At 49.0% G+C, this 15,827-nt stretch overlaps 1 protein-coding gene across 12 annotated transcripts in view; it reads right to left on the bottom strand.

The window, feature by feature from the left end:
- TEAD1 (TEA domain transcription factor 1) overlaps positions 1-15,827 on the bottom strand; it is a 260,721-nt gene that overhangs the window by 49,648 nt on the left and 195,246 nt on the right. For all 12 annotated transcript variants that reach the window (XM_027578584.2, XM_035722750.1, XM_035722751.1 and 9 more), the window contains 4 exons: positions 8,299-8,433; positions 7,153-7,199; positions 6,206-6,267; positions 4,974-5,098 (listed from right to left, as the gene is read on the bottom strand). In XM_027578584.2, the coding sequence (XP_027434385.1) occupies positions 4,974-5,098; positions 6,206-6,267; positions 7,153-7,199; positions 8,299-8,433 (369 nt within the window). The remainder of the gene's footprint in view (positions 1-4,973; positions 5,099-6,205; positions 6,268-7,152; positions 7,200-8,298; positions 8,434-15,827) is intronic.

Genomic DNA, 15,827 nt, shown 5'->3' with positions numbered 1-15,827 from the left:
GTGGTGGAAGGCTGCTAGGCTTTATCAGGAAAACCACTCCCCGTACACACACGCAGAGCCCAGATTTTCATTGGCCTAAAGGAGCAGCTGCCTAACTTGGCCACATTTCAGGCAAGGTGCTTTTAAATGGCCCACGCTGGGTGGAGGATCTTGCACCGAACACTTGAAGTCCTTTGCTATGTAACACTGAAATCATGTAGTAAAGCGTTATTTCCAAGCATTACTAACCACTTCTAAAATAGTCTCTGTTGTTTAGATTCTTCCTTCCTTTCTTCACCCTCTGCTGTTTTTCTCTTAGCTTCAAGTGGAGCCAGAGGTAACAGAGGGACTGACTTGCTGGTTTTCTACCAATGTAAACAACCCCCGATTTGGGGGGCAATGCTACCGTCTGGTTCGTACACGATGCAGAGCCAGCAGGGGGCGCTCATCCCCCAGACGACTCTTCCTCAGCGCCTTACAGATTACAGCGGGCCACAGGCTGCATCTCGGATACAACCGGCTCTTGCAGCCTTTTGGTCATCATCTCGGGTTGCGGTCAACAGACCTGGGCCGCAATCCTGTTTCCAATGACAGCTGACGGGCTACCATGGGGCACGCTGTCTCCCGGGATTAAATAAAATGATGCACGGTGCCGCGGTCGCCACTACTGTCCTGCGGGTCTACCGGTGTTAGCGCCACCAGGGACAGGGGAGTCGTGACGACGTCTTCAGTGGTGGCGATGGGCACGTACGTCGTCAACCGAAGAGTGACTTTCCAGAATGGCTGGTACCAGGGGGGCCACCCTAGCCTGGGGACCCAGCGAACCAGGTCCTCCTCCTGCCCTTGCTGCTACACAAGCGTGTGTTCGAGCCCCGGCCGCGGACTAGCTTAGGCCATCTCTCCAGGCCTCTTCCATAAAAAGGAACAGAATTACCTACCTCATGGGGCTGTGACAAAGATGAAAGAGATCACTCATGAAAACCAGCACAGCACCCTGCTCATTAATTTGTTTGGCGTTTGTCACCATTACCTATAAGCTCCCTGACTCCAAAGAGCCAAAGTCTTTGGAAGCAGGTAGGGGAAACTGTGTATCTATGTCTGTATGGAGACAAAGATTTGGAGAAAACAAACACAAAGTTGAAATGGTTTGGGGACCTTTAAGTAGTTGTCACTTTGCTGGCTCCCTTATCAAATTAACAAGCTTAAGGTCTCATGTTGTATTTTAAATACTGTATATCCAGCTTTGTTAAAAGGCAGCAGTTGAATTTACTTTAGATGGCTTTAAGTTCTCCTGTCGTTGGGAAAAAAAAGAGTAAAATTAAAGTCTGAGAAGCCACAGAAAGTCTGAGAACCAAAGAACCCATCCACAAGCTCCAAGTTTTTCAGTGTGACGTTGGTCCTGAAGTGCCATTACACACTCATTGTATCAGCACCCTGTGTTTGCAAAATAAAGCACACATTGTGCAACTTGAGAAGCTGGTGCTTGAGACACTGTCACAGTGCTTTAAATAATTTTGTAAATTATTGATTTCGATGAATCCCATTTCAATTAATCACCTTTTTCTCCCAAGGTCCTCTCACTTCCTTCTCACATGAGAACCATCCTTCAAACCCTCACATTTCTACTTAAATAAATTCATATGCTATTATTCACAATCCCCCATATATTCATTTGTATCCATTAAATTGTGCAAATGCACTGCAAAATAAGCGTTTTTGTGAAAACAAGTGTATTCGTGCTGCAAATTAAGTGTTTATGACATAGGAATGTGGGAAGCCACATCAAAAGTGACACACATGTTACAATGTAACAACTTGATGTCACAACAGTGATAGAGCTTTGGTTGGCACGGTCTGATAGACCTAATTTTAAAATGACATGACACAGGGGCGCCTGGGTGGCTCAGTTGTTAAGCGTCTGCCTTCGGCTCAGGTCATGGTCCTGTGGTCCTGGGATCGAGCCCCGCATCGGGCTCCCTGCTCAGCGGGGAAGCCTGCTTCTCCCTCTCCCACTCCCCCTGCTTGTGTTCCCTCTCTCGTTGTCTCTGTCAAATAAATAAATAAATTCTTAAGAAATAAATAAAAAATTAAAAAATCATGACACAAGCCAGAAACACTAACATATATATTAGAAGGTATTATTACTTTCTGAAATTATACATTTTTAATCTAAAGAGCAAGTAATTTTCAAATGGTGAAGAAGGGCCGTTACTCCACAGAAGCACTTAACATCATCTTATGTAATGGGTGCGCGTGCGCACTTCTCACGTCTTCTCCTCTGGAACACAGGCTCCAGGAGAATGAGGATTAGTTCCCTCACACCTGGAACAGTGGCTGGCATGTAGGAAGTGTTTAAAAAGTATTTGTTGAATGAATTCCAATTTTTTTCAGTCCCCAACTCATGCCCCCCATAAAGCGTAGTTATGTTCTCAAGAGGCCCAAGGGTGTCGACTCACAGCAGGCCTTGCATTTACTTCAGGGCCTCTGAAGTCATGTGCTCAAGTCCAATCTTTAGAGCCAAACCTTTCCATTCATCAATAAAAGGCCAAATCCAGTTGAACCAGTCCGATTATCATGCGTAATCCTAAACACGGAAGAAACATGATGTATCTCTGGACTTGTTCCAAGGGGGCGGGGGGCCCCGCCTTTACGAAACTATTCACCAACTTTCTTACTGCTTTCTACACTCAGAGTCATCACCTCTGGAATGTTCTTCTCCCTTATTCTCCTTACCTTCCAGGGTAAGGGTGACTTCCTCAAGGAAGCCTGCCCTGTCCCGTTAATCACTCACAGCGCTCAGTGCTCTTCCTTCATGGAAGTCACCACACTTCACAATGACCTCGTGTGTGTCTTCGTGCTACATGTCACACCCCACACAGGCAGACACGGTGCCCGTCTGTGCCGCGCTGTGCAGCGCCTTACACGCACGTGCAGGTGCTCCTAAGCATTTACGGATTGGACTGAATGAATCCAGTGGTTCTCAATGTGAAGCCCAATAAACGCTAACAGCGGAAAGAGGAACTGGGCATTCCTGGCCCTAATAGGTCCATAAATGGAGAGAACAGTCACAAGAGGGGGCTGCCATAGGCTTTTTTAATTAAAAAAAACAAAAACAAAAATAAAACTTTTGTGATAAAATATTCTATCGTCTTTTAACCAGGGAAACAGGGAAGAGCTCTGTTCTTTAAAAAACGGTCAAAAGCAAAGAGAGAGATTGGCTCACACGGGAGATATGTAGACTGGAGAGAGAGAACTTCAAAACGGGGTGGTTTATAGTAGTGAAAAGAGTATAATGAAATCGATTTGGGCTCCTGATCCCTCTGCTTATTCACTAACCATCCTAAATTGTTTAATGTGTCTGGGCCTCAGTTTCTTCAGCTGTAAAACGGGGGAAACAGAATCTACTCATGGAGCACTACAAAGACAGAATGAAATAATCAACTACAGCGTACTCTGTAAGCAACGAGGTGTCCTACCAACCCGAGTTACGCAAAGCGAAAAGCATCGCTGGGCTGAAACCCAGTCTTCGGCCAAAGAACCCCCTATGCTTTCCAGAAAGAACAAGAAACAAAGAATCAGGAGGGTAATCGTTTTTGTTTATATCTCAGTGCCTCTCACAGAGAAGGATTTTATGCCATCACCATCACCCTTCTTATAAAACCACTCAGCCACACGAGAAGAGCGATCGATCCAGCTGGCCTTTCCCCTCCTCGTCCCAATAAGCTGCCTCAATGGGCCTAATGACCTACTTTCCATCTCTTTCTTCATTTTTTCTCCTAATTTTGGAACAGGCTCTATTTTTCTACCCAGAGTTCACAATTCATAAACAGAAATGTCAGGGGTCCACTGAGTCTCCACTATGGTGATGGCTTGTGGCGTCTCCCTAGTCAGAGGCTTTCCACTGAGCTACAGTACAAAGACCCCAGAGAGGTCAACTCCGACTGTTCAGTATGTCGGTATTTACAACAGATGGTGAAATCATCCATGACACTTTCTCCTGATGACAGAACGACAGCAAAGCAGTGAACACATATAGAGCGTGGGACCTCTGCGCGTCGGGAGCCCCAGAGATCAGGGCGGTGGGGTGAGAGAGAGCTCATGGAAAGGAGTTGGTGAGGATCCTGAAGACAAACTCCTGATTCCTGCATTTTTGCCTAGGGCTCACCCACACACAGATGCAACGCACAGATGCACAGCAAAGGAGTGGGAGTGAAGAAAGGGTCTGGGGATTGTTGGGTGGGAAAGAAGGGGGGCTCACATATGTATGGGAAGTGATGGGCCGGGCTGGGAAACAATGGCGTGATGGGAACTAGACGGGGCAGGGAAGACAGCAAAGAACAAAAATGACAGAGTCCAGATGCCAACGTGACTGGTGCTTATGTCATAAAGCATTGCTTTCTGTACCGAACTGCTAGAATACCAGCTTGTTACTTCTCCGTAAGAAGAGAACCACTTGCTATCTTGAGCAAAGATAGACTTGCAAAGGCAGGACAGAGCAACAGCTAAATGCTTAAGGCTTGAGTTTTAAAGACGTGAATTTGAATCTCCAATCTATCAGATATTAACTGTGTGACTTCAGAGAAATTCCTTAACCTCTCTGTTTCCTCATCTGTCAGACGGTACCGACACTTTAGGGGTTTTTGTGGGTGTAAAGCGTGACCATATATATAAATAGCTTTCCACGGTGCCAGCCACATGTCAGGGTTCAAGAACCGTCACCTGCTGTTAATCTTCCTAAACACAAGAGCCCTGTTAAAGTCTTTCCCTTCAAGCTCCAGCATTCCCTGGAGTTTGAGGTCCAGAGCACTCATAAATATTCGGCTCTACAATTCTATCTGCTTGTCAATAGAAATACCTTTTTACTTAAGTGAAAGTCTGGCTCTTCTGACCCAGGTTGTTTGGCAGGCATGAGCGAGGGGGAAAGGAGAAGGAAGGCAGAGGAGTGTGAAGGTGAACAGGAATGGGATTCAAGGCACACCTTGCAGCACACTCACCGAGTCTGGGTCTCGCTGCTGTTCAAGGAAGGCTGAGAATTCCACCAGGCGAAGTTTGGTTGTGCCAATCGAGCGGCCCTGCCAGGCAGGGACCGAGGGGGCTGGGGCTGACGCAGGCTCGAACCCTGAAAGACCAATCATCACCTTTAAAGCAGGCCCCGTGCCTCCCCTCGGGCCTGAGGCCAGTGCTGGGACCGGGCCCTGCAAAACGGCTGCCCCCCTCCACCAGAGTCCAGGGGCAGAATGAAGTCAGGTGGTGGGAGGATTCTGGCCAAGGACCCAGAGGCACAACGCTAGGGGGCTCCTCACAATGTCAACTTTGGCCCAGGTTAAGGGCTGGAGCACCCCCCATCCCAGACAAGGGGCCGGCTGGGGTCCAAGGCCAGAGTGGCTGAACAGCCTGAAGTGAATTCTGCAAGGATCCCCCAAGAAATTTCTTGTGTTTGCCCATCTCCTTCCTTAAGACTGTGGTCACCAGCACTACAGAATTACTCAGAATGCTCCGTGACACTGGAACAGAGCACAACATGTGAATGCATGTCCTTTCAGAGGACTCAATAACAGACAGCAGTTCAACGGAGTGACTCCACGTGCACACGTGTTGGGGGGGGCAGGTGGGCTGGCCAGATTCCGGGTTGCTAGTCAAGGCTTCCCTGGAAGCTCTTCGTTAAAGAGAGGGTACAAGGAACTGAAACCTACTTATATAATAAAGGCTGGCTAATCCCCTATCACCCTCAAGATCTGAACTGTCCCATTCAGCCTGTTTATGACGAGGAAGGAACCATAGCTACTTCCCCTTCCAAGGGTGACCCAGGGTCCTTGGTGAAAGTGATCGGGCTTCCCTTTTTTTTTTCAGGTTTTTTTTTTTAATTGAGATATAATTAACATATCCAAATCCTTTTCCCCCCCTTTTTAAGTAAACTCTATGCCCAATGTGGGACTCGAGCTCACGACCCCAAGAACAAGAGTGGCATGCTCTACGGACTGAGCCAGCTGGGCACCGCTGGCTTCCCTTTCCTTTAAAAACCCATCTGAAGAACTCCGGGGAACTGGCTGGGGGCACTGAACACGTCTGTGACCCTTCTGAGTTCCAGGCTTAAGGAGGGTAGGGGTGAGGAGGGGGCGCCCAAGGCACTGCAGGTACAGCGGACAGGCTCTGTGGAGCAAAGCAACGGGCCCAGCCACCAGCTGCACAGGATGGTCCTCCGAGGGGGACTCCCTTGGAGACTCACCTGGAATGGGGGCTGTGACCGCTGGCTGGATGGGGTAGGCCTGTTGCACGAAGGGCTTGACGCTGGGGAGGGAGGGGTGGAGAGTCAGAAGTCGAGCCTATAGCAGTGGCTACTCCCCAGGTTTGGCCTTGGCCTCCCAGGGCTAGGGGCCCAACCTGCACCCCACCCCACCACCCATAAGGCTCCCGGCCTGCAGGTGCTGACACAGCCCAGGCAGAGCTCCGCCAAGACAGAGATAGTTACCCTCTCTGCTTGAGAGGAGCCAGCAGGTGCTGGGGACCAAACCATCAGGCCTCACACCACTTCAGCGGGATGAGCTGGAGAGACATCAGCCTGATTCCCGTATGCTGTGACATCTAATCAAATCTCTCTTCTCGTCCCTGTGGTGACCAAGGTCAGGGGTCACCATTCCCAGGCAAGGTTTGGGACATGCTTCGGGCTCTCCCTCTCTTGGCCGAACAGCTTCAGTTCTTTTGAGAACAGGTGGGCAGGACTTCCTTTCTGCTTTTATCTCCAGATGATCCTCAGCTTCCCCTTGCCCTCAAAGCACCAGCAGGACTGTCGATTAGCTGCCCTCACCCCCCAGGAAAGCCAGGATGGGCCGGGCTCTAGGAGCGCCTTCACTGTCCTCTCTCAGACAGGGGCTTCTCAGGAAGACCCCAGGTTCTGCCCTCCAAAGCCACGAAGGCCCGGGGCCCCTCTCCCTGTTTCCAGCTGGATGAGCACTAATACTTAAGGTGGCAGTGAGCCGTTTATGCCTCTCTAGACCAACTCCAGTCTCTCTCCTGCTGCTGGCCTCAGTGGATGATGGGAGATGACTCTGGGGACCTCAGATTCAATCTCTTTTCTCCCACAAGCTCCCAGGCAGTCTGGTCCTGGGGAAACGCCACCGAGGCGGTGCTATGACCAGACCCTTGTTGTGACTGCTAGCCCCTCCCCAGACTTACTCTTGTGAGGATCCTGGCTGCCCTGTTTGTATCATTCCTGGCCAGAACTGGAAGGCAAAAGGCAAGAGGCATCAGGATTGTGAGTTCACACAAAAGCACTGTTCAGGACATCCACACATTGCAACCCCTGCTAAAGACAGTGGGCTCAGATCGTTCGTCTGCTGCTGAGTGACCCTGTCTAGATGCAGATGTGGTTGCCGATGTGCACCAGAGAGCAACCTGCTTCCTTGGCCTAGCAGCCCAGGCCTCCCCGGAGCTCCTCCTCCAGATGGCTGCCCTGAGGGCAGGCACCAGACAGCAGCTCTTCCGTGTTCTCCTGACACCCACCCGAGATCTGGGCACATGACAGGGGGCTCACAAATATTTCATCCGGCCGCTTTATCCACACACCCACCTGCCCATCCTCCTCTTCCTCCCTCCATTCGCAAATGCTCCCTGTGTGACATTCTGCCTCCGCAGCTCACAGCGCCATGGGCCCGGCCAGGAGAGGACAGAGCTCTGAACCAGAGGCCAAGAGCTCCGAGGAGCAATGCAGACACCCCCTTTGCTGTGCACCTCCCTGAGACTTCTGGTGCCTGCCACCCCCTGGGGACAGGCAGCCTGTGTAGAAGGGGCTGCAGAGCGAGTCACAAGGCCCTGGGTTTGAGTCCTGATGGCACTAGCCATGATCACATTACCTAACTCGCTTTGTGACTCACTAATCTCATCATCCTCAAGACGGCAATAACAATGAGAGGCATTTAAGATTATTGCGAAGATGAATGAGATTATAACATTAACTTCTCAGCCTTTGGTAGACGCAAACTGAAAACGGTAATAGAATACTTTGCCCCTTTAACGGTTAGTTCCCTTAAAGGGGCCTTGAGGACACAGGAAAAAAAAAAAAAAAAAGCAGAAGCAGGTCACAGCCCAGAAGGACACCGGCAAAGTGATACCTAATTCCATGCCTGTGGGGACCCAGGATCCCAGCCTCTAGCTTTCTCTCCCGGCCCCCTCCCTCTCACCACTGTGCACCTGGCATCATCAGCTAACCACAGGTGGTCCTCCCCGCCCTCACACCAGGCCCAAGAACAAGCACCAGGTGGATGGCTTCATGCCGCCCCTCACCTGTAGGGGCCACCCCTACCGGACGGGCTTGTGACTTACCCCCGGCGCCCCCGGGAAGGCGGGGCGTGGAATCCCAGGCAGCCCCAGCTTGTTGTGAATGGCGGTGGCCGAGACGATCTGTGCCGACGACATGGCGGCCATGTGCTGCAGGGCCTTATCCTTGGCTGTCTGATCCTTGAAGGTGACAGTGACACACAGACTTACTACGTAACACATAGCTACCAGGCAGCTTCACTTGCACAGCCACGAGCACATGGACTAAACCCAGAGCCACAGAGGAGGCCGGAGAAGCAAACATGCACGGATGAATAAACACAGCCAAAAGGCTAAAACACACTCAGCCTACCGTACTCTGAACCCTTACGGAGACTACCCAGTGGCAACATTTTTTTAAAAAAATGTTTTAATCCATTTTCCAACAGAATGGGAAGCCTCTGAGAAGAGTGGGCAGTGTATTTATTTTTCCAGCTTCCAAAGGGAGGTTTCTCCAATTACTTAACACACTCAAGGAAAGGGAGAAAAAAAACCAAAAGGCCCTGCACTAAAGCATACAGGTGGAAGAGGGAGAGAGGAGAGGGGGGTGGTGGCTCTGGGGTAGGACCGTCCACAGGGTGTGGGCAGGCCCCATCTGTGGGCGCTGTCACGGGGCCACAGTCCCAGGAGCTGCTGGAGGCATGCGAGGCCCGGGAGCCCTGGCAGACACCTGGTGGGGAGGCTCAGAAGCAGCAGGGCGGGTGGGGGGCCATGACGGGGCCAAGCAGCATGCTGGCGGGGGCGCATGCTTTCTCAGGTACCCCCACCATGGAGGTCTAAGGCTACACGGGTTCTCTCTATAGCCAAGGACACAGGGGACGCTACCCGGCAAGTGGTTTCTCCCTTTCCTAAATGGGTCGTTTCTAGAAAAGCCAAGGCTGGTAACACAAAGCTAGCCAAAAAGTCTGCCAAGCACAGCTAAAATACAGAATACTCAATGTGGTGAAAATACTTACCATGCTTGTTACCTGGATACAACAATAAACAGTTTGTTAAAAGAATTGTGGACAAAGGCAGGGGTATTTTTCTTCTTCACTTAAAAAATACACATATTTACACAAACACACAATATGGGGTACAATAGAATGCATAGGACTCTGGGTCTTTTTCACATTTTAACAGGAATGTATGACCCAGATAACCATCTAGAAAGGCAATTACCAACCAGTCCACCCATTTCAAAAACTACTCCCAACCCCTTTGAGCTGGTTCTGTGGCTTCCCCAGTGTAGATGGAGAAATGGTCAGCCCCCAGGTGTGTGACAGATCCTGATGGTGCAGGCAGAGATTCATGCTTGGTAAATATGTCAAGGTGCCTGGCTGCTCACAGAAGGTCTATACAATCTCTACCAGGCCAGACTCTGTCAGAACAGGAACAAAATGGTGGCACCAAAGTAAAGAAAGTGGCCACCACAGCTGCCACTCAGAGTCAGTGCGTGAAGGTCAAGGGAAAGTTCAGGCTAAGACACAGCTGAGAGTGGGCTTCAATGTGTACGGATTTACCCAAAGGTGACTCATAAGCATGCTGAGGTACCAGAGGCTGGGAGAAATTGAAAAAAAAAAAAAAAAAAAAAAAATCCAAGCCTACAAAATAACTACTAGGGGCTTCTAAAAAAGATCAAGTTAGGTGCTCCCAAGGTAGAAACACCACTTGGTCCCATAACTGCCAGGAACACCATTGTGAATTTTCAAAAAGCTTACATTACCCCTTGGAAAAGAGCCTAACACTTGCATAGAACTGTACATTTTATCCATTTCTCTGGCTCTCAACTGACAAAGCAATGGGCCTCATGGAACAGCTTTTGGGGGTTGTCCATGGTCATTGGGATCATCTCGAAGGGCACATGCTGCAGCTTAAGGACAGGGTGAAGGCCCAGGAAGCCTGCAGGATCCCTCGTCCCCAACAGAATGGCTCCAGGCACTAGTGTGGGGCTTTGCTGCCTCGGGTCAGATGGCATTCCTTGAGCTGAGCCCCCATTTGCTCATCTGAATGCTCTACCTAAAGCTAGCTTCCTCTGTTAACGTTTTTGCTTTTTTTTTTTAAACGAGCTGAATCATTTCAGATACTGAGATGCCCAAAAAAGACAAATCTTGATGTTAGTGGAATATACTAAGTGTGCAAATGCCCTAAAGCCAAACAGAACCTGACACACGCAGATCTCAGTGCCAGTCAATCTACTCCTCGCTGGTCCTGTGGTTGCACCTGCCACCTGTCTCATCATCCCCGCAGAGGGGGATCCAGGCTAATGAACAGAAAACCCAGCTCCAGTCCCACAACACCCTTCTCTGTCAGGAGTGCCTTGACAGCAATACAAACTCACTGAGGGGTTCTTTTTAGATCCGTCCCCTTGTACTCCAGCCCCCAAGCCACCTAAGCCCTAATGAGAGGTTATAAACGCCCTCAGGATGACTTCTGAGCTAACATCACATCACAGGTATAACCACAGGTGTCATCCACCACAAGGAACAAGCCTTACCACTTTGCCAGGGGCCAGGCTCAGGGAGCTGGGACAGTGACAGCCCAGTCTTCTTGCTGGTCTGGCTGATTCAAATTGAGGAATAACTAGGAAAAGAGCTGTGGGCTTGGCTCTATTCCAGAAGTCTATCATGGGCCTCCACGTTCATGAAAACGCTGATGGCGGGGTGACCCGGCTCCCCCAGACACAGTGACTGTGCACCCTCAGGGGTAGGGACTCAAGAATCCAAAGTCGGGGTATGAATGGAAAGGAGTCCCCCACATCTCCATCGCCCGCTTTTATTCTATCAGAGGTGCTAGAGATGCTCCCCTATGCTAGGCTGATGGAAAAGTTCTTGAAGATGCTCACAAAAGTTTGATACTTTTTTTTTTTCCTTTTTAAACAATGAAATCAGTCAATGAGGAAAGGAGAAAAGTCACCAGCTTTGCTCTTTAGGTCACCCAGCTTCGGGACAGGGCCATTTCCTTTTGCTAAATAAAGTCAGGTTGGACACTTACAACCCAGCATTGCAGGAGGTACCTGAATGAAACAGATGCTCAAAGGCAGGAGGGCAAATCAGTCACTCCTCTCTCCCCAACTTGCTCCATCCCTGTAAAGGGGAGTCTGGAGATGCAGCTCCACACCTGCCTCAGCCTGATGTTAATGGGCTGCATTACCTTGGGTTAGTCATTTAACCCTCTAATTTTCTTCACCTATGAAATAAAGGGTCGCATTTATGCCCTAAAGCCCTTCTGGCCCTGAAAGTATCAGCTGCTGTGAGTGTGCATTCCACTTATAAGCAAATACATCTTAATACACATAGCCCGAAAGTACTGGTGAAAAGACAGCAAGACGTTAAAATTTGGGCAGCTCTTGGCTGTCTATCCTAACAGAGAGGAAGCCAAGTGTGGAGAGGAAATTTTATCTCACGTAGAGGTTCTTTCTGCACTTGACCTAGCTATCTGAGAATAGGCAATTTTATGCAAATGGACTAAAACGTCTATACCCATGATTTCCTACCTTTTGAAGTGGAGACTCTCTACCTTCTCATTTAATAACATCTCCCCCTTTATCTAAAATACATATTTGAAAATTAAAAGGATTAAAATTTTTTGTTTAAAATCTAAAGCAACGCTGCAGATAATATGGCCTGCCAGCGATATCTCGAGATCGGAACCAAGAGCCTCACTGTAGACCCACTTAATCTGAAATGGGAGAACGGAAGGATGCCAAGCTGAGAGACTTCAACGGAAGGGCCTCAAAATTGTCATTTTCAGCCCAGAGATACACTCCTGGCTTTGAATAAATTATAACTCTAAGTGTCAGACCCGAGGAAATTGCTTCTCTGTGACCCTCTGGTCTAAGATGCTGGACTTTGAGACATTCCACTCCATTCTCACTGCTCACCCCAGAATCAAGGGGGAAGGGAAGTAGTTGTTAATCTACCTGATGCTAAGGTAAATTAAAAAATCTAGGCTGCATTTGTACACCAGAATAATTTTATTCTAAGAGGTTTTCACACCAACACTTCTGAAATGCAGATGAGATTTACAAAGTTTGAGCACACTGTCTTATCTTGAAAAACTGTTATGAAGTCAATACTGAGTTACCGCCTATGATGTCTTAGATTACGGGAAATACTCTCAGTGTGTGTATGTCTCTACACAAACATGTATGAACAAGAACGCTGTGTCCTAGCAAAAAGCCTGGACAACTTCACACGGAGTCCTCAGAACTGATCTGAAGTCCCTCCATCCCTAACATGACAAAGAAAGAGGCTACAAAAAGCTGAATGTTTGGGGAGTGGGGGAAAAAAAGGCAAATCTCCCTTTTCCAACAGAAGTCTAACTCAAGCCCATGACCTGAAACGTGGAAAAATATTTATGGGGCAGGAAACATGAGGGGTTGCTAAGAACAAATGGCCCGTCTGACCTGAGGACAAAGGCAGATAAAGCATGTACCTAGGGACGCAAGTCTCAGCGCCCGCTTGCCTTTCTTGCCTGTCCAATTTCTGGAACGCCATGCTGTCAATGGCCTCCCCACCTCAGCCACACAGGGTCCAGCAGGCTGTGTCACGCATAAACTCCTCAGCCCGAAACCTTTCAAATGGTTATTGTCACTTAGTAAAGAGGCTTTCACATTTCATGAAGCAGAGCACGGCGGCTGCTATGCCTCTGGGCTCTGCAGACTCCTCGTTACGGTTTAAATGTGCGCCATGTTTGGGAAGTGTTTACATGGAATATACAGGAAGGCAGCCATATCAGAAATGCACACGGCTGGAGCAGTGTGCGTCTCAAACTCCAGGACGTTTTATGAAGTCAGCCTCCAGACTGGACAGGAGTCTTATTCCCACCTCCTTCTGCCTCCTCGGCCTTCGATTATCCCGAGGAATCAACTATCTCATCATCTTCCGGCACTAGCCATCAACAAATTTTAAAGAGAATATTAAAAGGTTCATGAGCTTGCGTGTACCATTTTATAGCTGTTACATCTGGAATGTTAATGAACAGCAAACTACATCAACATACTCCAAAAAGCTTGCTCAGGAGCCATCAATTTAACACGTAAAGACTCCAGTCTACTTTATTTATGGGGAAGTCCACCAATACATCAGGAAAAATATGGAACGTTGAAAAAAAGACTATGGATTCAAAAACTCTGGATAGCCCTTAAATGTGTTTCCCCAAATATACTTTCCCCAGCAATACAAAAATATAATACAAAAGAGGAAAGATAGCAATTTGCTTGCAAAATCACTTTTTCAGAAAAAGACAAAACACAGAATACTCTTGTAAAAGTCATCTTGCAGATGTTGTTTCTCATCTTGCACTATGTGGATTCACATGACCTCTGCAATTATTAGCGCTAGCCCCTGAGCAGATAAACATCACAAAACTCTATGATGGTTTGGGAGAAAAGATGGAGGGCACTTGAATTTTTCTAGCCATGATCTCTAATTTGCTTATTATTAGAGAAAGCACGAGTAAATACAAAAGGGGGCTATTTCGGTCGGGCAACAGCTATTGCCAAGGAGGGAAGGCACATTCATACTTCTCCTGACTTCCCATGTAATGAGTAGCAATTAATTCATCTTATTGTATTTCCAAATGCCAAAGACTCCATTCACATCAAAGAAAAAATTTTCAAGGCTTTTACCATTGTTGATTTTTAAATGTACTAAGCTATATTTAGTATTTTATAATTGTCAATAGTGTTTCCTTTAATTCCAATGTGGGGCTTAGCATCATAAAAGATTATAGATGAGGAGCCAGGTGATTTGTAGGTGTCTCTGATGACTCTACCAGGAAGCCTGGCATTCAGGTCAACTACAGCTAGGTCTGGGTGCCGGGGGTGGGGGAGGGTGGAGGGGGAAGGCACCCTTCTGACCACGGCCCCCTTTCCCCTGGGAGGCGACAGCAAGAGGCAAGAAGTCAATCTCCCCTGAGAAGTCAGAGGAACGCACGCCGGCAGCAGGCTCAAGTTTGGCTCCAGACTATCAGCTCCCACCACTCATCTGCTCTGTTTAATTCAAATATGCATGAAGAGGGGGCTCCGGTGAGGGAGACAATGCGGAAGCATCTTCAGTCAGGGAAATGAGCCCAGCCCTCATCCCTGACCGGCATTCTTTGGGGAGGCAGCAGGTCATCATCAGGCAGAGAGTTTGGGTTTTGGTGCTAGCTAGCCCTGGGAGCAAATTAAGACTTGTGACCTTGGGTGAGTCACCTGGCCATTCTAAGCCTCTGCCTCCTCGTTTCTAAGCTGAGGACAAGAACACCCACTTTCAGGACTGCTTTGGGAACTGCATTAAGCACTCCACATCGTGCCCGCAGCCTTGCCATTCAGTGAACGTGGGAGTCTGATGGGGCCCAGGTGACCAGAAAGGCTTAGGAGCCCTGGTACCAACTCCATAACCTTTCGGCACCATGTTCCTCTAGGGCACTGTCTACACTGGAGGCCCATTAACAATGGGATGTCTCTAGAAAGGGATACAAGTAGAAAACAAGGCTGTTTCTGTTGCCCTTAAAAAGCAAACCCAGACCTGGCTCGGTTCACACAGAAAGGTACATGCATTCAGTCCTCTAGTTCACACTGTGAGCTCTGCGTCACCACACCGCTGATGAGTGGTTCTAATTCCATCACACCCAAGCACGAGAAATTACCGGTCTCCCATCTTAGCTTTAACTCAGTTAAACTAAAAACAAGGCAGTGAAAATATCGCTGGGGAGAGAGGGCGCATGCCATGAATGCAAAAGAACCCCGTGAAGATCAGGAGATGCCAGGAGAGGCAGTGTATCATTTCCCAAATCCCACGGCCAGGCCAAGTGTCTCGGTGCTGGCGCTGAGACCAAGGAGGCGGTCGGCTCGGGCTTCCTGGGCTTGGCTACCATGGACAGCCAACGCCTGAAGGAGCAGAGGGGCTCAGGGGGCCGCGGGGAGCCCCAGTGTCTGAGGTGAAGTGTGTCTCCCCTGTGGACAGGCCCACTCCTGGCTGCAACCAGTGGTGATACAACCAGGGAGTAGCAGTGTGGACGGCAGCAATGCCCCAGCGAAGTTCCTGAACTCTTCGGGAGAATTAAATCAACAATTTGAACTTTAAGCTCTCTGCTTATTGGAAGGAATGGCAGATCGGAAAGAATGGCTTGCTCAGAAATCAAATCACAAAAGGCCAGCAGGGCGAGAATGAAGAAAACGGCCCTGGGGAGCACATGTAGCTCGTAAATTGGTCCCCAACGACTGGACACAATTGGACAGTCTCAGGCCTTTCTCTGCTCTACTGGCATGACGCAATGTCAGCAAGTATGGGCTTTTCTTCCAGAGCCTGACACGAACCCGTCTACTGCCCAAAATGTCCCCCTGCTGAGGTTAGGGCAGAATGCAGACCTCCTGTCCTTGGGGTACCGTCTGGACCTGTGCACTCCCCAAAACACACCCCACACAAGTGGCCTGGTCCATCTTCTCAAGAAGATGATGAAGGTCCAGAGTGTGGTGGAGGTCTGCAGGGTGCCCTTCTGCTGGCGTGAGGGAAGGAGGCCACTGGGCACGGGCGGGACAACCTCGCAGGGCAAGCGAACACACACAC

The sequence above is a fragment of the Zalophus californianus genome, chromosome 11, assembly GCF_009762305.2.
Source record: "Zalophus californianus isolate mZalCal1 chromosome 11, mZalCal1.pri.v2, whole genome shotgun sequence".
NCBI classification, from domain to species: domain Eukaryota; kingdom Metazoa; phylum Chordata; class Mammalia; order Carnivora; family Otariidae; genus Zalophus; species Zalophus californianus.
The sequence above is the reverse complement of the archived record's forward strand: the minus strand, read 5'-3'. Positions and strand labels throughout refer to the sequence as shown.